Source organism: Leptinotarsa decemlineata, unplaced genomic scaffold (assembly GCF_025532065.1).
Source record: "Leptinotarsa decemlineata unplaced genomic scaffold, Ldec_3_MD MMD2_tig00026328_RagTag_RagTag, whole genome shotgun sequence".
In the NCBI taxonomy this organism is placed as follows: domain Eukaryota; kingdom Metazoa; phylum Arthropoda; class Insecta; order Coleoptera; family Chrysomelidae; genus Leptinotarsa; species Leptinotarsa decemlineata.
The window spans coordinates 552,221-569,196 of NW_027412688.1; the positions used below are offsets into that span (position 1 = coordinate 552,221).

At 34.1% G+C, this 16,976-nt stretch overlaps 2 protein-coding genes across 5 annotated transcripts in view; both read left to right on the plus strand.

The window, feature by feature from the left end:
- The window catches only part of gek (serine/threonine-protein kinase gek), a 65,265-nt gene extending 52,597 nt beyond the window's left edge, over positions 1-12,668 (plus strand). For all 4 annotated transcript variants that reach the window (XM_074182192.1, XM_023170756.2, XM_074182194.1 and 1 more), the window contains 2 exons: positions 303-533; positions 11,146-12,668. In XM_074182192.1, coding sequence (XP_074038293.1) covers positions 303-533; positions 11,146-11,262 — 348 coding nt within the window. In that variant the 3' untranslated portion in view covers positions 11,263-12,668. The remainder of the gene's footprint in view (positions 1-302; positions 534-11,145) is intronic.
- LOC141485444 (uncharacterized) lies at positions 5,344-6,673 on the plus strand. Its single transcript, XM_074182195.1, has one exon. The coding sequence runs from the start codon at positions 5,401-5,403 to the stop codon at positions 6,586-6,588; it is 1,188 nt and encodes a 395-aa protein (XP_074038296.1). The 5' UTR covers positions 5,344-5,400; the 3' UTR covers positions 6,589-6,673.
- Positions 12,669-16,976: the final 4,308 nt, after the last annotated feature.

Consider the following 16,976-nt stretch of genomic DNA (forward strand, 5'->3'; position numbering starts at 1 on the left):
ATTGAATGTTAAGTCTTGTTGTGTTTTGATTTGTATTTTTTCCTCGATAAGTGAATTATGACTTTTGAATTAATGGAGGTTATCTCAAATGTTCATACGGTTTCCTTTATTGCAATGTTTTATAAGTTTGATTTTTCTGATGGAGGAAAGTTATGTTTGTTTTGTATGGCGTGTGTGGCAAGGTTTGATTGCTCGTACTGCCAAAGCAAGAAAAAACTGATCCAAAGATAGGACGAGCACAAAAAAGCATACATAAAATGGCTTTGTCATTTATATGTAATGAATGAAATATTTTCCTGCAGGTGCCGACCAAAGTAGCCCCTTTGCCGCCCAAACACGGCGAGAGGAAACGACCGGAGATATCGAATCCCACGCCCATAAGGCCTTCGTTTCCCGCGTACAATGGTGCAAAAAGAGCACCGCCTCCTCGACCCAGAGATCTTCCCCCCGCTTTGCCTCGGCCCTCCGATACTTCTCCATCTCCTGATCCTGCTAGCATCGGAAGCATGTCGTCCCTACACGAAATGATTAAGGTGAGTACCGTTATGATTCGCCTAATTATAATAATAATAATATTCTTTATTATCATAAGACATAATCTTGTAGATAAAGCTTGGGTAGTAAATACTTGAAAAACTCAATACATACAAACTGAAATAAAAATAAAAATGGGGCATGGGTACAAACTATGTTGAAATGGAGGATATAAAAGAGTCGTAAGTCAAGTTTATAAAAGAGTAGACATAAAAAGTAACAACTTAGGAGTTCCTTAATAAGTAAAGATAAAAAATATGCGTCAGTTAAAAGGTATCGTTAAAATATTCATCCAAAGTATAATAGGGTCTATCAGATAGAAATTGTTTGACTAACTTCCTGAATTGGAAGTCATTTTAATTAGCAGATCCTATGTCCATAGGCAAATGATTGTACATTTTTCCACGGTTGTAAAATATGGCGTCTCTGGTAATGTTTTTAGTTGGCACAGTGAGTTTCAGAGTGTGTCTGCAGTTTCGGGTGTTATAAAAGAGGATGCAGCAAAATTTAATATATGCTTATTTATTAAACACGCAGATTCAAGTATAAATAATGCAGTTACCGTTAGAATATTATGTTTCTTGAAGAAGGGTCTACAGGAGTCTCTTGGTTTAAGGTTTTCTATATACCTTATTGTCATTTTCTGTAAAATTAGTAGAGTTTTGAATGAAGTTGGTCTACATGCCCTCCAAAACGATATTCCGTAGCGTAAGTGAGAATCTATGAGTGCATAGTACGCCATCTTTGCAGTTCTGAACCCCAATTCTTTATACATCACTCTAACCCCATAACAGCCAGAGGACATTCCATTTACGTCCGTTTACGGACATTCCATTTTAAAATAATCGTATAAATGAGATGAAAAATGAAAATTGAACAGGGAACTAGTATACCTACCAAAAAACAATTATTAATAGCAGTAGGTTCTTCATAGTAGGGTAATTTTATTTTATTTATTTCACGGGATCACCCCTTTTATAATAGTACAAGCATCAAATATAATTAGTATTCATATACAATTTGAAAATTAAAGAAAAGACTAGAAATGTAAAAGTAAGACTTGAAGTCAACTCAAGCACGTGAAATTGAGTAAAAGCACTAAGATAAACAGAATTATAGATTATACAACAAGCAACCGAAGAAATTGTTGAGAAAGTGAAGATAAATTGTTTGAAGAATCTTCTAATTTCTATTAGAGAAGTTACTGAGAGTGTCGGCATATCGGCTGGCTCACTCCATACAGTTTTTTCGGAAATTTTGGGCATCAAACGTGTTGCGTCGAAGTTCCTTCCAAAACTGCTGAATTTTGAGAAAAAACCCGTTACATGAGCATCGCTCGGGAATTGTTGAATGACGTCAACGGCGATCCAGATGTGATAATTCATGGATATATGGTTAAGACATCGAAACCAAAGTCCAGTCGCCCCAAATTCGATTCATCGGCAAGGTTTTGCTCACTGTTTTCTTCGATTATCGTGCCGAACTGCATCAAGAGTTTTTGCCAAATGGTCTTACGGTCATTAAGGAGTTTTATCTTGAATCAACTGCTCACTCGTCAGTGTTTGTTCGTAATTTTTTGGCCAAAAACAACACTGTAATCATGCCTCAGCCACCTTATGCACCAGATTTGGTCCCCTTAGACTTCTCTTCCCGAAATTAAGGAGATCAATGAATGGACTGTATTGATTGAGAAGATGAAAACTGAATTGTAAGAGAGTTCAATGACATACCAAAAAGTGCATATCAGAACTTCTTCGAGAATTGGAAAAAACGCCCTGCAAAAGTGTATTTGTTATATCTGAAGGGGACTACTGTGAAGGGGACATAATGGAAATTGATGAATAAATGAATATTTTTTAATGAAAGTGAAAGTTTAACAGACTTCGTATTCTATCCACTGGCGACCCGCCCCGGCTCCGTACGGGTACAATGCTGATACTGAATATAAATTCACCCACCCGAAATTTAAGAAACCTTGATAAAAAGGTAACTTTACTTTATGAACTCCCTTTTTTTCTCGTGGCTGGTGCCCCATTTGGAATATTTAAATATCCTTTCTTTTTGCACATATAACGTATTCCAAAAACACTTTATTGTGAGATTTTCACTAAATTGTTTTACAAAAACGCAACACGTGTTTCGCCATACAATGGCTTCATCTGGCGTGTCTTTCAACTAATTCTACACATTCAATACTAAATATATATATAGTTTATGGAGTACCTGAAATCAAAGTACCTGTAAACGAAGTACCTGAATTTTAAGTAGCTGATATTTTACCTGAGTTTCTAAGGAATTAAATTACCTGCACTTATGATCCATTTTCACATTTGAAAAAATATATTCAGTAACGGAGAGTTATTGAGTTCTAATTGATCATTCAGTAAATTACCCGAATTCCTGAATCTATTGATTTCTAAACATTCTAGATGATTAAGTTTCAAACTCTTCTCTTCTAAATGTAACACCTCGTACTCATGATTGAACTCGTGTCCTTCTGCTAAAAGATGGTTTGCAAGTGTGGAATTGGTCTTTCTATTTACAAAACTACTCCTATGTTCTTTAATTCGTTGGAAAAATGTTCTTCCTGTTTGCCCAATTTTTTTGCACATATACTATATAAAACGAGCCAAGATACAACATTTCAGCTTTCTCAGAATCAGAATCATTTTATTTATCACAAAAGAATACACATTGTGTGGTGAAACTACAGAATATGTAACTTATCGGACTAGTCAAAAAAAAATAAAAAAATATTTGTATATAAAGTAGATTGACTAAAATTGATAAAATATAGACAATACAATATCTAGTGTTATATATATATAAAATAAAAAATAGGGATGGACAAAGGGATTATAAAGTGGGAATATGGTACAACTGCATAAAAAAGAGTATAATAAGAATGTACAATTATAACAATTACACAACGAATTTAGTTGAGGTTTGTACAATTATAATTTTAAAATATAATCAGGAGCCCAGAAACTCTTCTACGCTATAGAAAGCTTTATCGCTGAGATATGTTGATATTCTAGTCCTAACTGCTGACTTGCTACCGCTCATATCTATTAGATTTTTCATCTTATTGAAACATTTTACACCAACATATTTTGGGGAATTTTGACCAATGAGAAGCCTGGAAAAGGGCAGATGAATATTTTCCTTATTCCTTGTATCATGTGCATGTATTTGATCATTTTTCAGAAACGTATTTTCATTGTCCTTTATAAACAATATCAAGTTCAAGATGTAGAGACAAGGTAACGTTAGTATTTTAGAATTTCGGAATAGTGGCTTACAAGATTCTGAAGGGTGAGTTTTATTCATAGCTCTGATGATTTTTTTCTGAGAACGAAAAGCCCCTAGTATGTGAGTTGAGGATCCCCAAAATATTATTCCATATTGCATAGCTGACTGTGCCAGTCCGAAATAAAGAATTCTCAGTACATCAGCTGATACTGTATCCCTCAGATTCCTAATAATGTATGTGATTGTGCTGAGTTTTGAACATAAAGTGGTGATATGGTTTTCCCATGAAAGTTTCCTATCAAGCACCACACCTAAGAACTTCATACTCTCTTTGCTTTCTATCGATTTTCCATTGACTGTTAAGTAGAGATCATCATCAGGATTCATATTTTTTGGTAAGAATCGAATATGATAGGTCTTAGCGGTGTTTAGTGCTAGTCCATTTTTACTACAATAGTCACTGATTTCCTTTGATGCCTTATTACCATTCTTTACTAGTTGTTCATTATTTGTTCTGGACATTAAAATATTCGTATCATCTGCATAGAGAATGATTTGATCTGCAGCAACACAGGTGTTCTTTATGTCGCTCGTGAATATTATAAAGAAAAGAGGTCTCTTTCTCAGCTTTCTCTTTTATCCATCCATTTAAAAAAATAAACAATCTGAAAAATTAGACACTTCCCAGAGTTTTCATTCAAAACTGAAATGTACTCTTGAAATGGAAGAAAACAATTAATTAGCACAAAACTAATCAAGGATGCGAACCGAAAATCGAAACTAGACTGGTGTCTCCAAACCAACTTTTTCTGAAAGATTTTTAAGTTATGATTCAAAACACAACTTTAACAGTAAAACTGAGAAATTTGAAATCATGAGCAAATGCCATTTCCAATCCATACAGTTATATTTTTAACATGAAGAAACTTCTATTCGGTGAGTAATTTAATTAAGAATTCATGATTCCTCTTAACATTGAAATGTTAACAGTAACAAGGTTTGTGGGAGGTATGTTTATGAAAATTTGTTGTTACAGAGTCCTGAAGAAAAATTTAATTGAATTCGAAACGTTGGCAACAGAACGATTGTTTTTTGAAGAAAATTGATCCTGTTACCCAACTAACCCTTCTTGAAAAATAATAATTATCGTAAATTGATGGATGTAGCTGTTACTATGTGGTAGGAAATCATAATGAAAAAAAGAGAAATTAAACTTCCTATGTTTTTTACCACTTTTATTTGTAACCAACGTTATGTTTTCGTTTATAAATTTGAAAATGTCTTTATAGGACGAAACTGCAGTAACGTTAGTTACAGACACATGTAGTAAAAGAAATAGAAAGTTCCAATTCTCTTTTCTTCATAATAATTATTGTTATTATTATTATTTTTTATTTATTATTATTACCATTTATCATTGTAATCATCTAATGAGAGTTTGTTGTGAAAGATTGCATATTAATTGGTTGACGTACTTCAAGATGGTTATTAGAAATTGTTCAGCTTGTGAAATTCTTATCTGAAGATAAGAACAGATTGAGTATCAGTTGATGATTTCATTGTGAAATTGATATTGATGAGTGTTGGCATTGTATTTGGCACACCACCGAAACAATGAGAGCTGTTTTGAGTTTCATCGCAATATTTTCCTTCATATTCGAATCTGACGGTTCCTGTGACAACGTTTTAGTGAGTGATTTCGACCAGTCAGATTGTATCGCCAAACAAACTGATGAAGAAACGTTTTACTATTCTGTGGATAAATCGACTTGCATTCCGACTTGCTTGCCGTATAAACCAGAAGGTTACTTCAAGGAATCCTGTCCCTGCCCTCCCGGATATGTTTGCGGCAAAAGATGTTCTGGAACAATCGAAGATGCCGAGTTTACTTGTGAAACAAAACAGGAGTGTGTGGCCAAAACCGGTAGTATAAGGGCTAATTGCATAGATATGTGTGTGAATAATACGGCCTCCTGTATGGCTTATCACGCCAACACTGTCGATTATCTAACCACAACGTTTACGGCGCAGAAGTTCAAACCAGACTGCGACATCGCGGGAAACTGGAAACCCAAACAGTGCAAGGGTGGTAAGAGCGGGAGGTGTTTCTGCTTCGATGCTATGGGCAAGAGATTGTTTGGTCAGGCGAGTTATGACAAGTCCCAAGACATGACCTGCGCGTGCAGCAGAAAAAGAGCAGACCTAGAGGCTGCTGGAAGGTACTTCGTCTCCTTCCATTGCGACAGTATGGGCAACTACGAACCGTTGCAGTGCGACAGCGGATTGTGTTGGTGCGTGAAGCCTAAAACGGGGCAGCTGACCAGCCCGGTGGTTCCAGAAAAGGCCATGCCGAAACTGGCTTGCTACTCTGCCTCGAAAGTAGGCAGTCAATACCTGAGGCAGTGCGATAGCGCCCAGTACGGCTTGGCAACGGTATTGAACACCCTCAAGTTGCACGGAGTGCGGTACGCCAACTTGGGTATGAAGTTGTGTGACGGTGACGGAGCCTTCGGGGCGTATACCATCGAAAACGGAAAAGCTTATTGTACGTGGAGGGATGGTAAAAAAATCGGCAGCTACGCCACTGATTCCAATACGAACTTGAACGATTTGAATTGCAATTGCGCCAGAGACACCCAGATGAATGCCACTGTACTAACTTGTAACGGTTTCGGAAACTATGTTCCTTCGCAAGGGGTTGCTGTGGATGGTAGAAACAAGTACTTTTGCGTGGATGATGACGGTTTCCAGAAAACTGACTTTTCATGGGAAATGATTGAAAATTGTACTTTGTTTTACTAGATTTGGGGACCATTCAGAAATGATTACGTATAAATGAAGTATCTAGAAAATATTTGTTTCAATAAACTATGTCTTTTTTGTGTTAGCCTTTGGTAGATGAAACTCAACCTTTTTGAATGCTTAGAAATCAACATATGTGAGAATTCGGGATTGTGGTGACCGTTCTGCCTTAAAAAAAATGTTTAGTGTCTAAACAGGAATAAATCCCAATAACAAGACATATTAATATTATTAACAAGCATGTTACACTTTATATCTGCCTATATACACACAATACACATACATATAAACATACATACATACACATATACATGAATACAATACTAATTTATCAACTAGAAACACCTGAAGAGAGTAAACAAAAAATAAAATAAAGTAAACATTTAGGAGGTTTAAGCAAAAAATTAGGTGGAACACTTGTGCGCAGCAAGCTAGGAGAGTAATTGAAAAAAAAAACCTTAACTCAGATATAGAGCTAACAAGTAAAAACATAGTTCAAGTGTTATTACAAAAAAAACATAATTCAGCAGTAATACAGTAGTAGTAATAAGCTCACATGGTAGAATAACTTTCAATTTGGGCTCATGTATTTTGACTAGAGTGTAAAAGTTTCTTAACGTGATTCTTAACTTGACCAATAGGTTCATAATAAATGTCGAGAGTTTCACAGAGTTGATTGTAAAGTTTGCTCATTGCAACAACTGGTGACTTGAGTAGTATGTTTGTTCTAGAATTTGGTAGATAAAAAGTCAGTTCATTTCTAGAATTGATTCGTGGAACATGAAAGTTGAAGTGGGAGAGTAGTTCGGGACAGTCACTAATTTATAAATGAAAATTATAGAGTAGTAGGTTCTTCGGTTTTGAAGGGATAATAAATTGAATTTATTTAGTAGTATTCTGTTGTCGATGCCTTGTTCAGGGTAATCTCCTTCTAACTTGTAAGTAATATATTTCATGTAGCCTCTTTGTATAGACTCGATTTTGTTTATGTGGACATTGTATATGGGTGACCATATGAGGGAGGCATATTCCGGCCGAGATTTGACGTATGTATTGAAAAGAGTTGAAAAACTGTCTCTGCTACGAAAGTTCTTACAGTTACGATAGATGAGCCCTAGCATCCGTTTGGCTGAGCATGTTATTGTGTCAGTTTAGGGTCAAATGTGACACCAAGATCCCTTTGATGAGTGCTTATTTCAAGAGGTGTGTTATTTATGCAGTAATCATGAGAAATAACATGTTTGAGGATGTATTTTGAGTATTTACATTTGTTTGTATTGAGGGGAAGATTATTTTCGGTACACCAATTGTACAAAATGTCAAGGTCTTTTTGTAAGATTAAGCAGTCCTCCTGTGATGTAATGGGCCGAAAGATTGTCAAATCATCTGCAAAGAGTAAGAAATTGCTAGAGAGATTATGTCCTATGTCGTTAATGAAGAGTGAGAATAAAAGAGGCGCTAAATTGCTTTCTTGAGGGTGACCACTGTTTGCAATAAATTGGAACGACTTGTGAAAAATGTTTTAAATAAATGATAGGATTGTTTGAGGTAACATTCGTGTGTTCATATGATTGTAGGGGTGGAGAATATGCACTTTCAAAAATTGTGCGAATGCATTAACGATTTCGGAAGCATTGTTGTATTCAACATCGTCCCAGAATAGAATACTAGGAATTTTTGAAGCTAATGAAGTAACTGATCAAATTTATGAATGGTGTTCTATAAATGGCCTGCTGCTAAATTCTTCTGAATCTCAAATGCCCAACTTTGTTACTAAAAATACAACAATTGATAAAAGCTATTTGGTTAGAATAAATAATGAAACTATACATCAAGTTAATTGTACTAAATTCTTAGGTGTTGATATTGATAATAAACTTACCTGGAAGTTCCATGTTGATATCAAACTGAAGCTCAGTAAACATATATATTTACTTCGTCAGTTAAAATAAACAGTTTCTCTTGATTTCAAAAACTACACAACATGTGTTGTGATATATTTTTCAAATAAAGTTTGTGGAGATCAAATCGTTGAGGTGTAGTTTTTGAAATTATTATGGATCTTCATCAAGTAACGGCCGAATCAATAAAAAAAAAAGTTTCTCTTGATGTTCTCAAGCTTCTATACCAAAGTTTCATTCAGTCAGTAATTTCCTATGGTCTTGAACAGTGGGGCTTATCAGCTAAAGCTGATGAAGTTTTTGTTATTCAGAAAAAGGTAATCAGAATTCTGGCTGGTGCATCTTCAAGTGAACACTGCAGGGCATTATTCATTCGTTATAGTTTATTAACAATGCCTAGTTTGTATATTTACCAAACACTGATATATATAAAGAATCACCCCATGTGCGTTGGGGTTAGGCTATACAGGCTGATTCACGGTGGATGGCACATTAGACGTTTCTGGTGAACCAGACAACGGATCACTTTGAAAATTTAATGGAGGGCATATTCGGACATTCTCTAGCCAACTAAAATATTTTCGACAATGCGGTGTTGCCGCTTCTATTAAAAAGCAGTAGCAACTTTGATTTTTCAAATGGAACACTCTGTATATAATATTATTTTTGGAATCTCCAACAATTGCCCGACAACTTTTCTTGATATTTCCCTATACCTATCTGTTACCGTTTTCGAAATAAAAATTAATTTCAATTTTTTTCTTCGAAAATCATGACTTCTAAAAATGCCGATATCTTTTAGTTAAGAAGTACTATGATATCGAAATTTGATTTGGAGTTAGGTGATACTTGACACTTCCCACACGTCAGCCTAATCTCCGTTACTTCAATACAGGGTGGTAAAAAAATACAGTTTTTTCGTTTGCTTGAAAAAGTTGCTGAAATTTGATTATTTTAAATGGAACACCCTGTATATTATTGAAAATTCGGAAAGCTGCTGAAATTTGCTTTCTTTCTATGTATATCATACCTATACCTAACTAGTCAAGTTTCGGACTTATGAACATTTATTTGTGAAAATGTCCCTTCAGAATGGTATTTCCATTCGGTATTTGGTAAGCAGGTCATGATTACTATTTGACAGTAGCGTTGTGACATTCTCCTAATAATATCGACATTTTCGTCACTTCAGAAGTTGCAAATACCTTCAAAACGATGGAACAAAACTATTCAAACGAAGTTCTTATGAATTTGTTTATTATTTTTGGACAGTGTGACAAAATTATCAGCAGAACATGTAGAAAGTTCAATGAAATGTATCCGAATCTACCGCCAATGAACCTCAAGAAATTTATACGAATTCAGAACAATTTCAATGCATTTGGATCAACTTTCCTTCAACTTTCCTTCAGTAAGGACATTAAATTCTCAAATATCAATATCTTTAAAAGGCGACTCAGGATTTTTCTATTGCAAAAATCATACTATTCTGTGGATGAGTTTCTCCTTGATTCTTAATTTGGATTGTAGCTTATTAACTTTTTTTGTTTTATGTTAAATATTGACTTTTTTATCTTTTTTATGTTTGTTTCACCTGTTGAATCAGCCAGTATTTTATGATGATGTTATGTTTTTTCTTGTCTAAGGTGATTGTGAAGGAAAACTGATTCGATAAATGTTTGATTGAATTTATCATGTAAAAAAATGTCTGGTAGTAATATTCATTAGAATTCAAATTATTATAAAACATGACACATGATGTGTTCAGTCAGTATTTTGACGCCTGAAGATGTTATTGGATAGCGAAACACGTGTCGCGGTTTTGTAAACTTTCAAGTGGAAAAATACATTGTAATGAATTTCCATTAGGAAACAGAAAAGGAAAAACCATTACAGGGGCATATATTTGAAATTGGCTGGTACCTCAAATTGAGGCCTTTGCTTATAGATGTCATTCCCATTAAGAATAAAGGAGTTATCTCATTTGACAAGGTTTTATATCTTACAAAGAAGGAGTTCTTGCTACATGATCCTGTTCCTAAGATCGAAGAAGCCCATGAAAGGACATACCAAAAAGTGCTTCGAGGATTGAAAAAACTCTGGCACAAGTGTATTATGTCTGAGGAAGACTACTCCGCAGGGAACGAAATGGAAATTGATGAATATATAAATATGTTTTGAAGAAAATGAAAATTCTCCTTATTTTTCGAATAGGCAGCATATGTCCCTCGCTGGATGCATGTCATTATTCTTCTGGACATAGTTTAGGACCCACTTTTCGAATCTGATTCCGTACCAAAGATTTTGGTACCAGGGCCTATATATGGAATTGATGATTCATGTCTCACACTCCTTAGCTCTTTTGTTCCTGCGATGCCTGAGTGTCCTTGCACTCACTATATAGTCAATCCATTCTTGTCTGCCAGTACTGATTTTTTTTGTTATCATAGATTTGAGGACCCTCTTTTTTTTCTGTGTCACTGCGATTCGGTTTCGAGTTGCTCTGTAAAAATCCCGACTAACAACATTATTGCAGTGTTCAACAAAACATTGTGATACTTCTTCAGGTACGCAAGTGTTATTAGTGTTCTTTCGCGGAATTGTAACCTCAAATTTTTCACCAGTCCTAGTTCATAATAATCATTTCATATTTCAGGGAACCGAAAACAGAAACAGCCCCAGGCACTCAATCGCCAGCAACAATAGTTCGAACTTGTCGACTCCGCCATCTCCCCAAGCAGACCATCACAATAGCTCGAGTTACGACAGCTAAGAATCAGTCGCCATCGAAATTTTTGAGACTCGCATCGGTTTGTAAGCTGAAATATTTTTAAACGATGAAGTGAGAAGCTAGAGTTGTTGATATAGGTAAGGTGTTCGTTGAATTCGTTGTTTCTTATTACGGAAGGAATTCTGTCAATATATATATATATTGTTTATCTTGAATTGAACACTTACGTACCTAGGACTGATTAGTTACCTCAATTTTGAAAAGAATAAAAAATTCAAACAATAAGAAAGCGATATTAACGATTAATATATACGTATATGAATATATATTAATTTATATATATAGATTTTAGGTTGGCACTGTACTTATTTTTTATGTACATTCAGATTTTTGTTTATATGTTTTGTTTCTTTTAGATTATCAAGTGTAAAATAATACCAGTCAATTAAGTGTTGTAGAATGATTTTTAAAACTTTTTTTTTCGTATGTGTACATACAATAAAACAATTTCTACGAGTTGGAAATTGTTGTATTGCATAGTGTTTTTATATATTTTATATTTATATCTATTTATTTGTCTTGTTTTTAACATTTTTCACCAATATTAATGTCGATAACATTTTATTAACACTATGAAAGTATTCGTATATTTATTATTTTCATTAACGGATATATATTTTAGTACAATTTTATTTCGAAAAATTACAGTGAGACAATATGTCATTTGTGACGAGTGACTAGCGAGAGATATTTCGTAACTAGATTTTGTACCTCTCTTATTTATTGTAAGAAACTTCTAGTCACTTTCACAAATTCAAGCTTTCCCATATTTTTTCCAATGAAGTGCATCCCTGTCATCCTTTCAATTCAAACCTCTAGCAGTTTTCGTTATAGATCAGGGTATGCGATTGTGGACGTTTATTTCATTAGAATAATATTAACAAGATAGTATTACTGATCAATAATAGGAATGGAACTGGAATCGGATTGATTTATAAAGTAAAGTTGATGGAGTACCTTGACAAGGTGAAGTCTCGATATTTGAAGGAGTGGTGTGAACTTGGTTTGAAACGCTGAGCATTTTAGACATGATATTAGTTTTTGAGGTTAGGTTAGAAGTTTAGTCAGAAGGATGTTTCTTCCAAATCTTCCTTGGGATATATTTTGGATGTCAAATTTTATTTTCCATGTTCTGAACGTTTGAACATGAATTTAACATCCAAATGAAGCAGTGAACTAGCACTGTAAAAGTGTTAGCTAATTTTATCACACATAATATCCATTGATATCTGGGAATATAAATGAAATAACAAAAAATATAAATGTTATCTGTTAATCACATAATGATCCATTATTTTGTTAAAAATAACATGATTCTAGTTCACTATCAGCAAATTCTGTTTGTAGCAGTAATTTTTTTTACCACTTGTATTTGTATATTACTGGAGTTTTTTCCCAACACCAAATCGTTATTTTTACACCTCGACACGTGTTTCGATCACCAAGTGATCATCTTCAAGAGGAAGATAAAACTAGAAACTACTCAAAACTGAAGCTATTTATGCTATTCAGGTACATCATACAGGTAGGCAATCAGTAATACCACCCATACAAGTGTACCACCCTAATTTAATTTTACAATTGGCCTTTCTATTATTTTACAATATGTCCTTATGTATGTTTAAATATTACAGCTATATATAGAACAATTTTCAGCTATATAAAATTAGTTTCACAATATTGCCTATCTAAATATATTTACAATGTGTCTTTTTGTAGTAATCAGTAAACCCAACAATATTATTTCAACAAGCTATATAGTATGCTATTTGGTATTGGTCCGTTGTCGTTATTCATAATATTATTATGTTTACTTATTTCTACACTCTCATAGGCATCTAGTTGCCTGTTGTTGTTAACTTGTCTAACTAATCTTAAAGAATCGAAGTCTATGGAATGGTTTTGTTGCAAAATATGATGGGCGACTGCTGAGTTTTCAGGTCTTCCATATTTTAAGTGTGCTATGTGTTCCTTATATCTCACTTCAATAGATCTTTTTGTCTGTCCATAATATTTTGCATCGCAGTCCTTACATTCAATTTCGTAAATTCCAGACTTTTCCGAATTCTCGACTTTGGACTTCCCAAAAGGCTCTGCAGTGTATGACTTGTTTTAAAAACCACCTTCATACCTAATTCCTTGAAAATCTTTCCAAAGTTCCTTGTATATTGGTGGTATGGAACTGAGATGTATTTATCTTGGTTTTTGTCCTTTCTGAAAGTCGAGATTTCGTTCATTCTCAACCTAAACTTCTTTTTCATTATTATGTCATCTACAATACCCCTCGAGAAACCGTTAATGGCTGCTATTTCCTGTATTGAACATCTTTCTTTTGTGAACCTATCATGTGTTAGAGGGAAAGTCAAAAGACGATGCACTAAAAAATTCAACCCAGCACGTTTGTGCTGTCCACAGTGATGTGAACTGTCAGGAACATACCTGTACGTGCTTGTTTCTTTTCTAAATATATCGTATTCTAACCCTCCATCTTTGCTCCTCATTACCAAAACGTCAAGAAATGGTAGTTGTCCCTTATTTTCTAATTCATACGTGAATTTTATTGATGGACATCTATTATTTAAAAAGGAAACAAAGTCCTCGATATTAGATTTTTTGGTATCGAATACCGCAAAAATATCATCCACATACCTTAGCCAAATCCTAGGAAAATTCTTTGACTTTTCTTTACTTTCCATTTCGAATCTGCTCATGAACAGGTGTGCCAGGTAGGGGGACAACGGATTTCCCATGGCCGTTCCTTCCTGTTGTTCATAAAAGCAACCTTCTACCTGGAAACGATTTTGTTTCATACACAAATTGGTAAGAGAATATATTTAGAAAAGAAACAAGCATGTACAGGTATATTCCTGACAGTTCACATCACTGTGGACAGCACAAACGTGCTGGGTTGAATTTTTTGGTGTATCGTCTTTTGGCTTTCCCTCTAACACATGAAACGTACAATACAGGAAATAGCAGCCACAAACGTTTTCCCGAGGGGTATTGTAGATGACATAATTAGGAAAAAGAAGTTGGTTAAGAATGAACGAATACCACCATACCACCAATATACGAAGAACTTTGGAAATATTTTCAAGGAACTAAGTATGAAGGTGGTTTTTAAAACAAGTCATACATTGCAGAGCCTTTTGGGAAGTCCAAAGTCGAGAATTCGGAAAAGTCTGGAATTTACGAAATTGAATGTAAGGACTGCGATGCAAAATATTATGGACAGACAAAAAGATCTATTGAAGTGAGATATAAGGAACACATAGCACACTTAAAATATGGAAGACCTGAAAACTCAGCAGTCGCCCATCATATTTTGCAACAAAACCATTCCATAGACTTCGGTTCTTTAAGATTAGTTAGACAAGTTAACAACAACAGGCAACTAGATGCCTATGAGAGTGTAGAAATAAGTAAACATAATAATATTATGAATAACGATAACGGACCAATACCATGTAGCATACTATATAGCTTGTTGAAATAATATTGTTGGGTTTACTGATTACTACAAAAAGACACATTGTAAATATATTTAGATAGGCAATATTGTGAAACTAATTTTATATAGCTGAAAATTGTTCTATATATAGCTGTAACATTTAAACATACATAAGGACATATTGTGAAATAATAGAAAGGTCAATTGTAAAATTAATTTAGGGTGGTACACTTGTATGGGTGGTATTACTGATTACCTACCTGTATGATGTACCTGAATAGCATAAATAGCTTCAGTTTTGAGTAGTTTCTAGTTTTATCTTCCTCTTGAAGATGATCACTTGGTGATCGAAACACGTGTCGAGGTGTAAAAATAACGATTTGGTGTTGGGAAAAAACTCCAGTAATATTCATTACTACACCAAAGGTTCCAAACAGTACATCATAAGTACTTGTAGTACTTGAAGTTTTGTCCTATAAGAGGTGTATTGTATACGTATAGGAACTTGTGATATACTTTTTGGAACCTTTGGTGTAGTAATGAATATTACTGGAGTTTTTTCCCAACATCATCATCTTCAAAAGGAAGATAAAACTTCCTCTTGAAGATGATCACTTGGTGATCTAAACACGTGTCGAGGTGTAACAATAACGATTTGGTGTTGGGAAAAAACTCCAGTAATATACGTACAAGAAGTTTAATTTCTCACATTCATATAAGTCACTAACGTTTGGAATTTTTCGAAAATGCAAGTTTGTTGACTTTGGTTGTAATTAGTCTACCAAGCAATTCGAAAGATTTACGAGGGCTTAGCTGCTACCGTACGATTCTTCAGTGAAAAAAACTTAGATTTTCGAAGAAAAAACATTTCAATACAATTTTTTCTGGGAAACAAATGTTTTGGCTTTCTACTTCTCCATCTTTATATCCCAAAAATTGATCTCTCCTAAAAATATACTCTTCAATTTGAGCAATATTTTCCTTTCTACAGATGACACTCAAAAATATTATTAAAAGGGAGGCTTCTGAATCAATGTTTGTGATTTGTCACAAAAATTTGAATTAGGCAAAAACAATTCAACGAAATTTTTTAATACCAAATACATTTTATGGATTCATACGGTTTGCAAAAAAAATATTGGCAGAAAATTCAATATCCACGAAAAGCCTAGTCATAGAATTAGTTTTTCTTGAAAAAATTGCAGTATTAACCTGTCAAGGTACTCCTTGTATGTACTCGAATATAACACTACTTTTTATTGAATAAATTTTCAATTTCGAATAACATAAAACGAAAGTTTTATTGATATTCATACTGTAATATTTGAATGAATTCAGTAAATCGGTAGGATATATTTGTTTTCTTGATGGAAAATAAAAGCAATACGGCTAGAATGAGATGATCGGCAGCGCAAACTTAAGTGGCCGACGTTTTATATAAGAACGATATTTGTCAAGTGAATTATGAAAGTTGTGCAACACTACAAGCCATTTCTTAAATATCTCGTCAGAGGGAATATTTTGAAATTCACTTGAATAGGAAGAAAAACAGTTCTCAAATTATTAAACATGCTGATAAAAATGTTGTATTTGATGTAGACTCTAGACTAGGAATGAGTTGAAAATAAAAGTTACGTCATAATGTGATATGTCATGAAAAAGTCACATTATTGAAACAAATATTTCTTACTATTTTTTTTGCACTAAATATGTTTGTTTATGATTGTTTTACAATTTCTTAAAGGTCATTCAACTTTGCAGGCTTCTAACTCTACTGAAAAGTTCTAACTAATCAGGAATTGCATCAATATTTTAGAAATACTCGGAGGCCCGTCGATTTTTTATTAAAGGGGAATTTTTTCTGGTCTTTGGTGCTCCGAAACTTCTATCCCCGAGCCAGTCCCCCCAAAATATTTCAACGGCACAGGGGTTTAGTAAGATACTGTTTTGAAGTCCTTGAAATTTCCATTTTCTGAAAAATTACTTTCTAAAGTTCAAAGTTGTTTACTTACTTCTTATTTTCTGAAGATGCTGGTTATGGGAAATGAAGTGGAGAGAAATCTGGTGGTTGTGGATGCCATTCAATGTTGCCTCTTCAACCAATCCAATGCTTTGAAAAATTGTGGTCCAATACAACAATACAATGAAGGTCAGTATTTAGACCAATATTTTTCATGGATTGGGAAAAGAGGCAATATTAGATGGTCTCCGTGGTTCCCAGATTTGCCGAGCCATTTTAATTTGT

Bases quoted from the DNA above. Each gene is read 5' to 3' on its own strand.
- LOC141485444 (XM_074182195.1), top strand. From the start codon at position 5,401: ATGAGAGCTGTTTTGAGTTTCATCGCAATATTTTCCTTCATATTCGAA.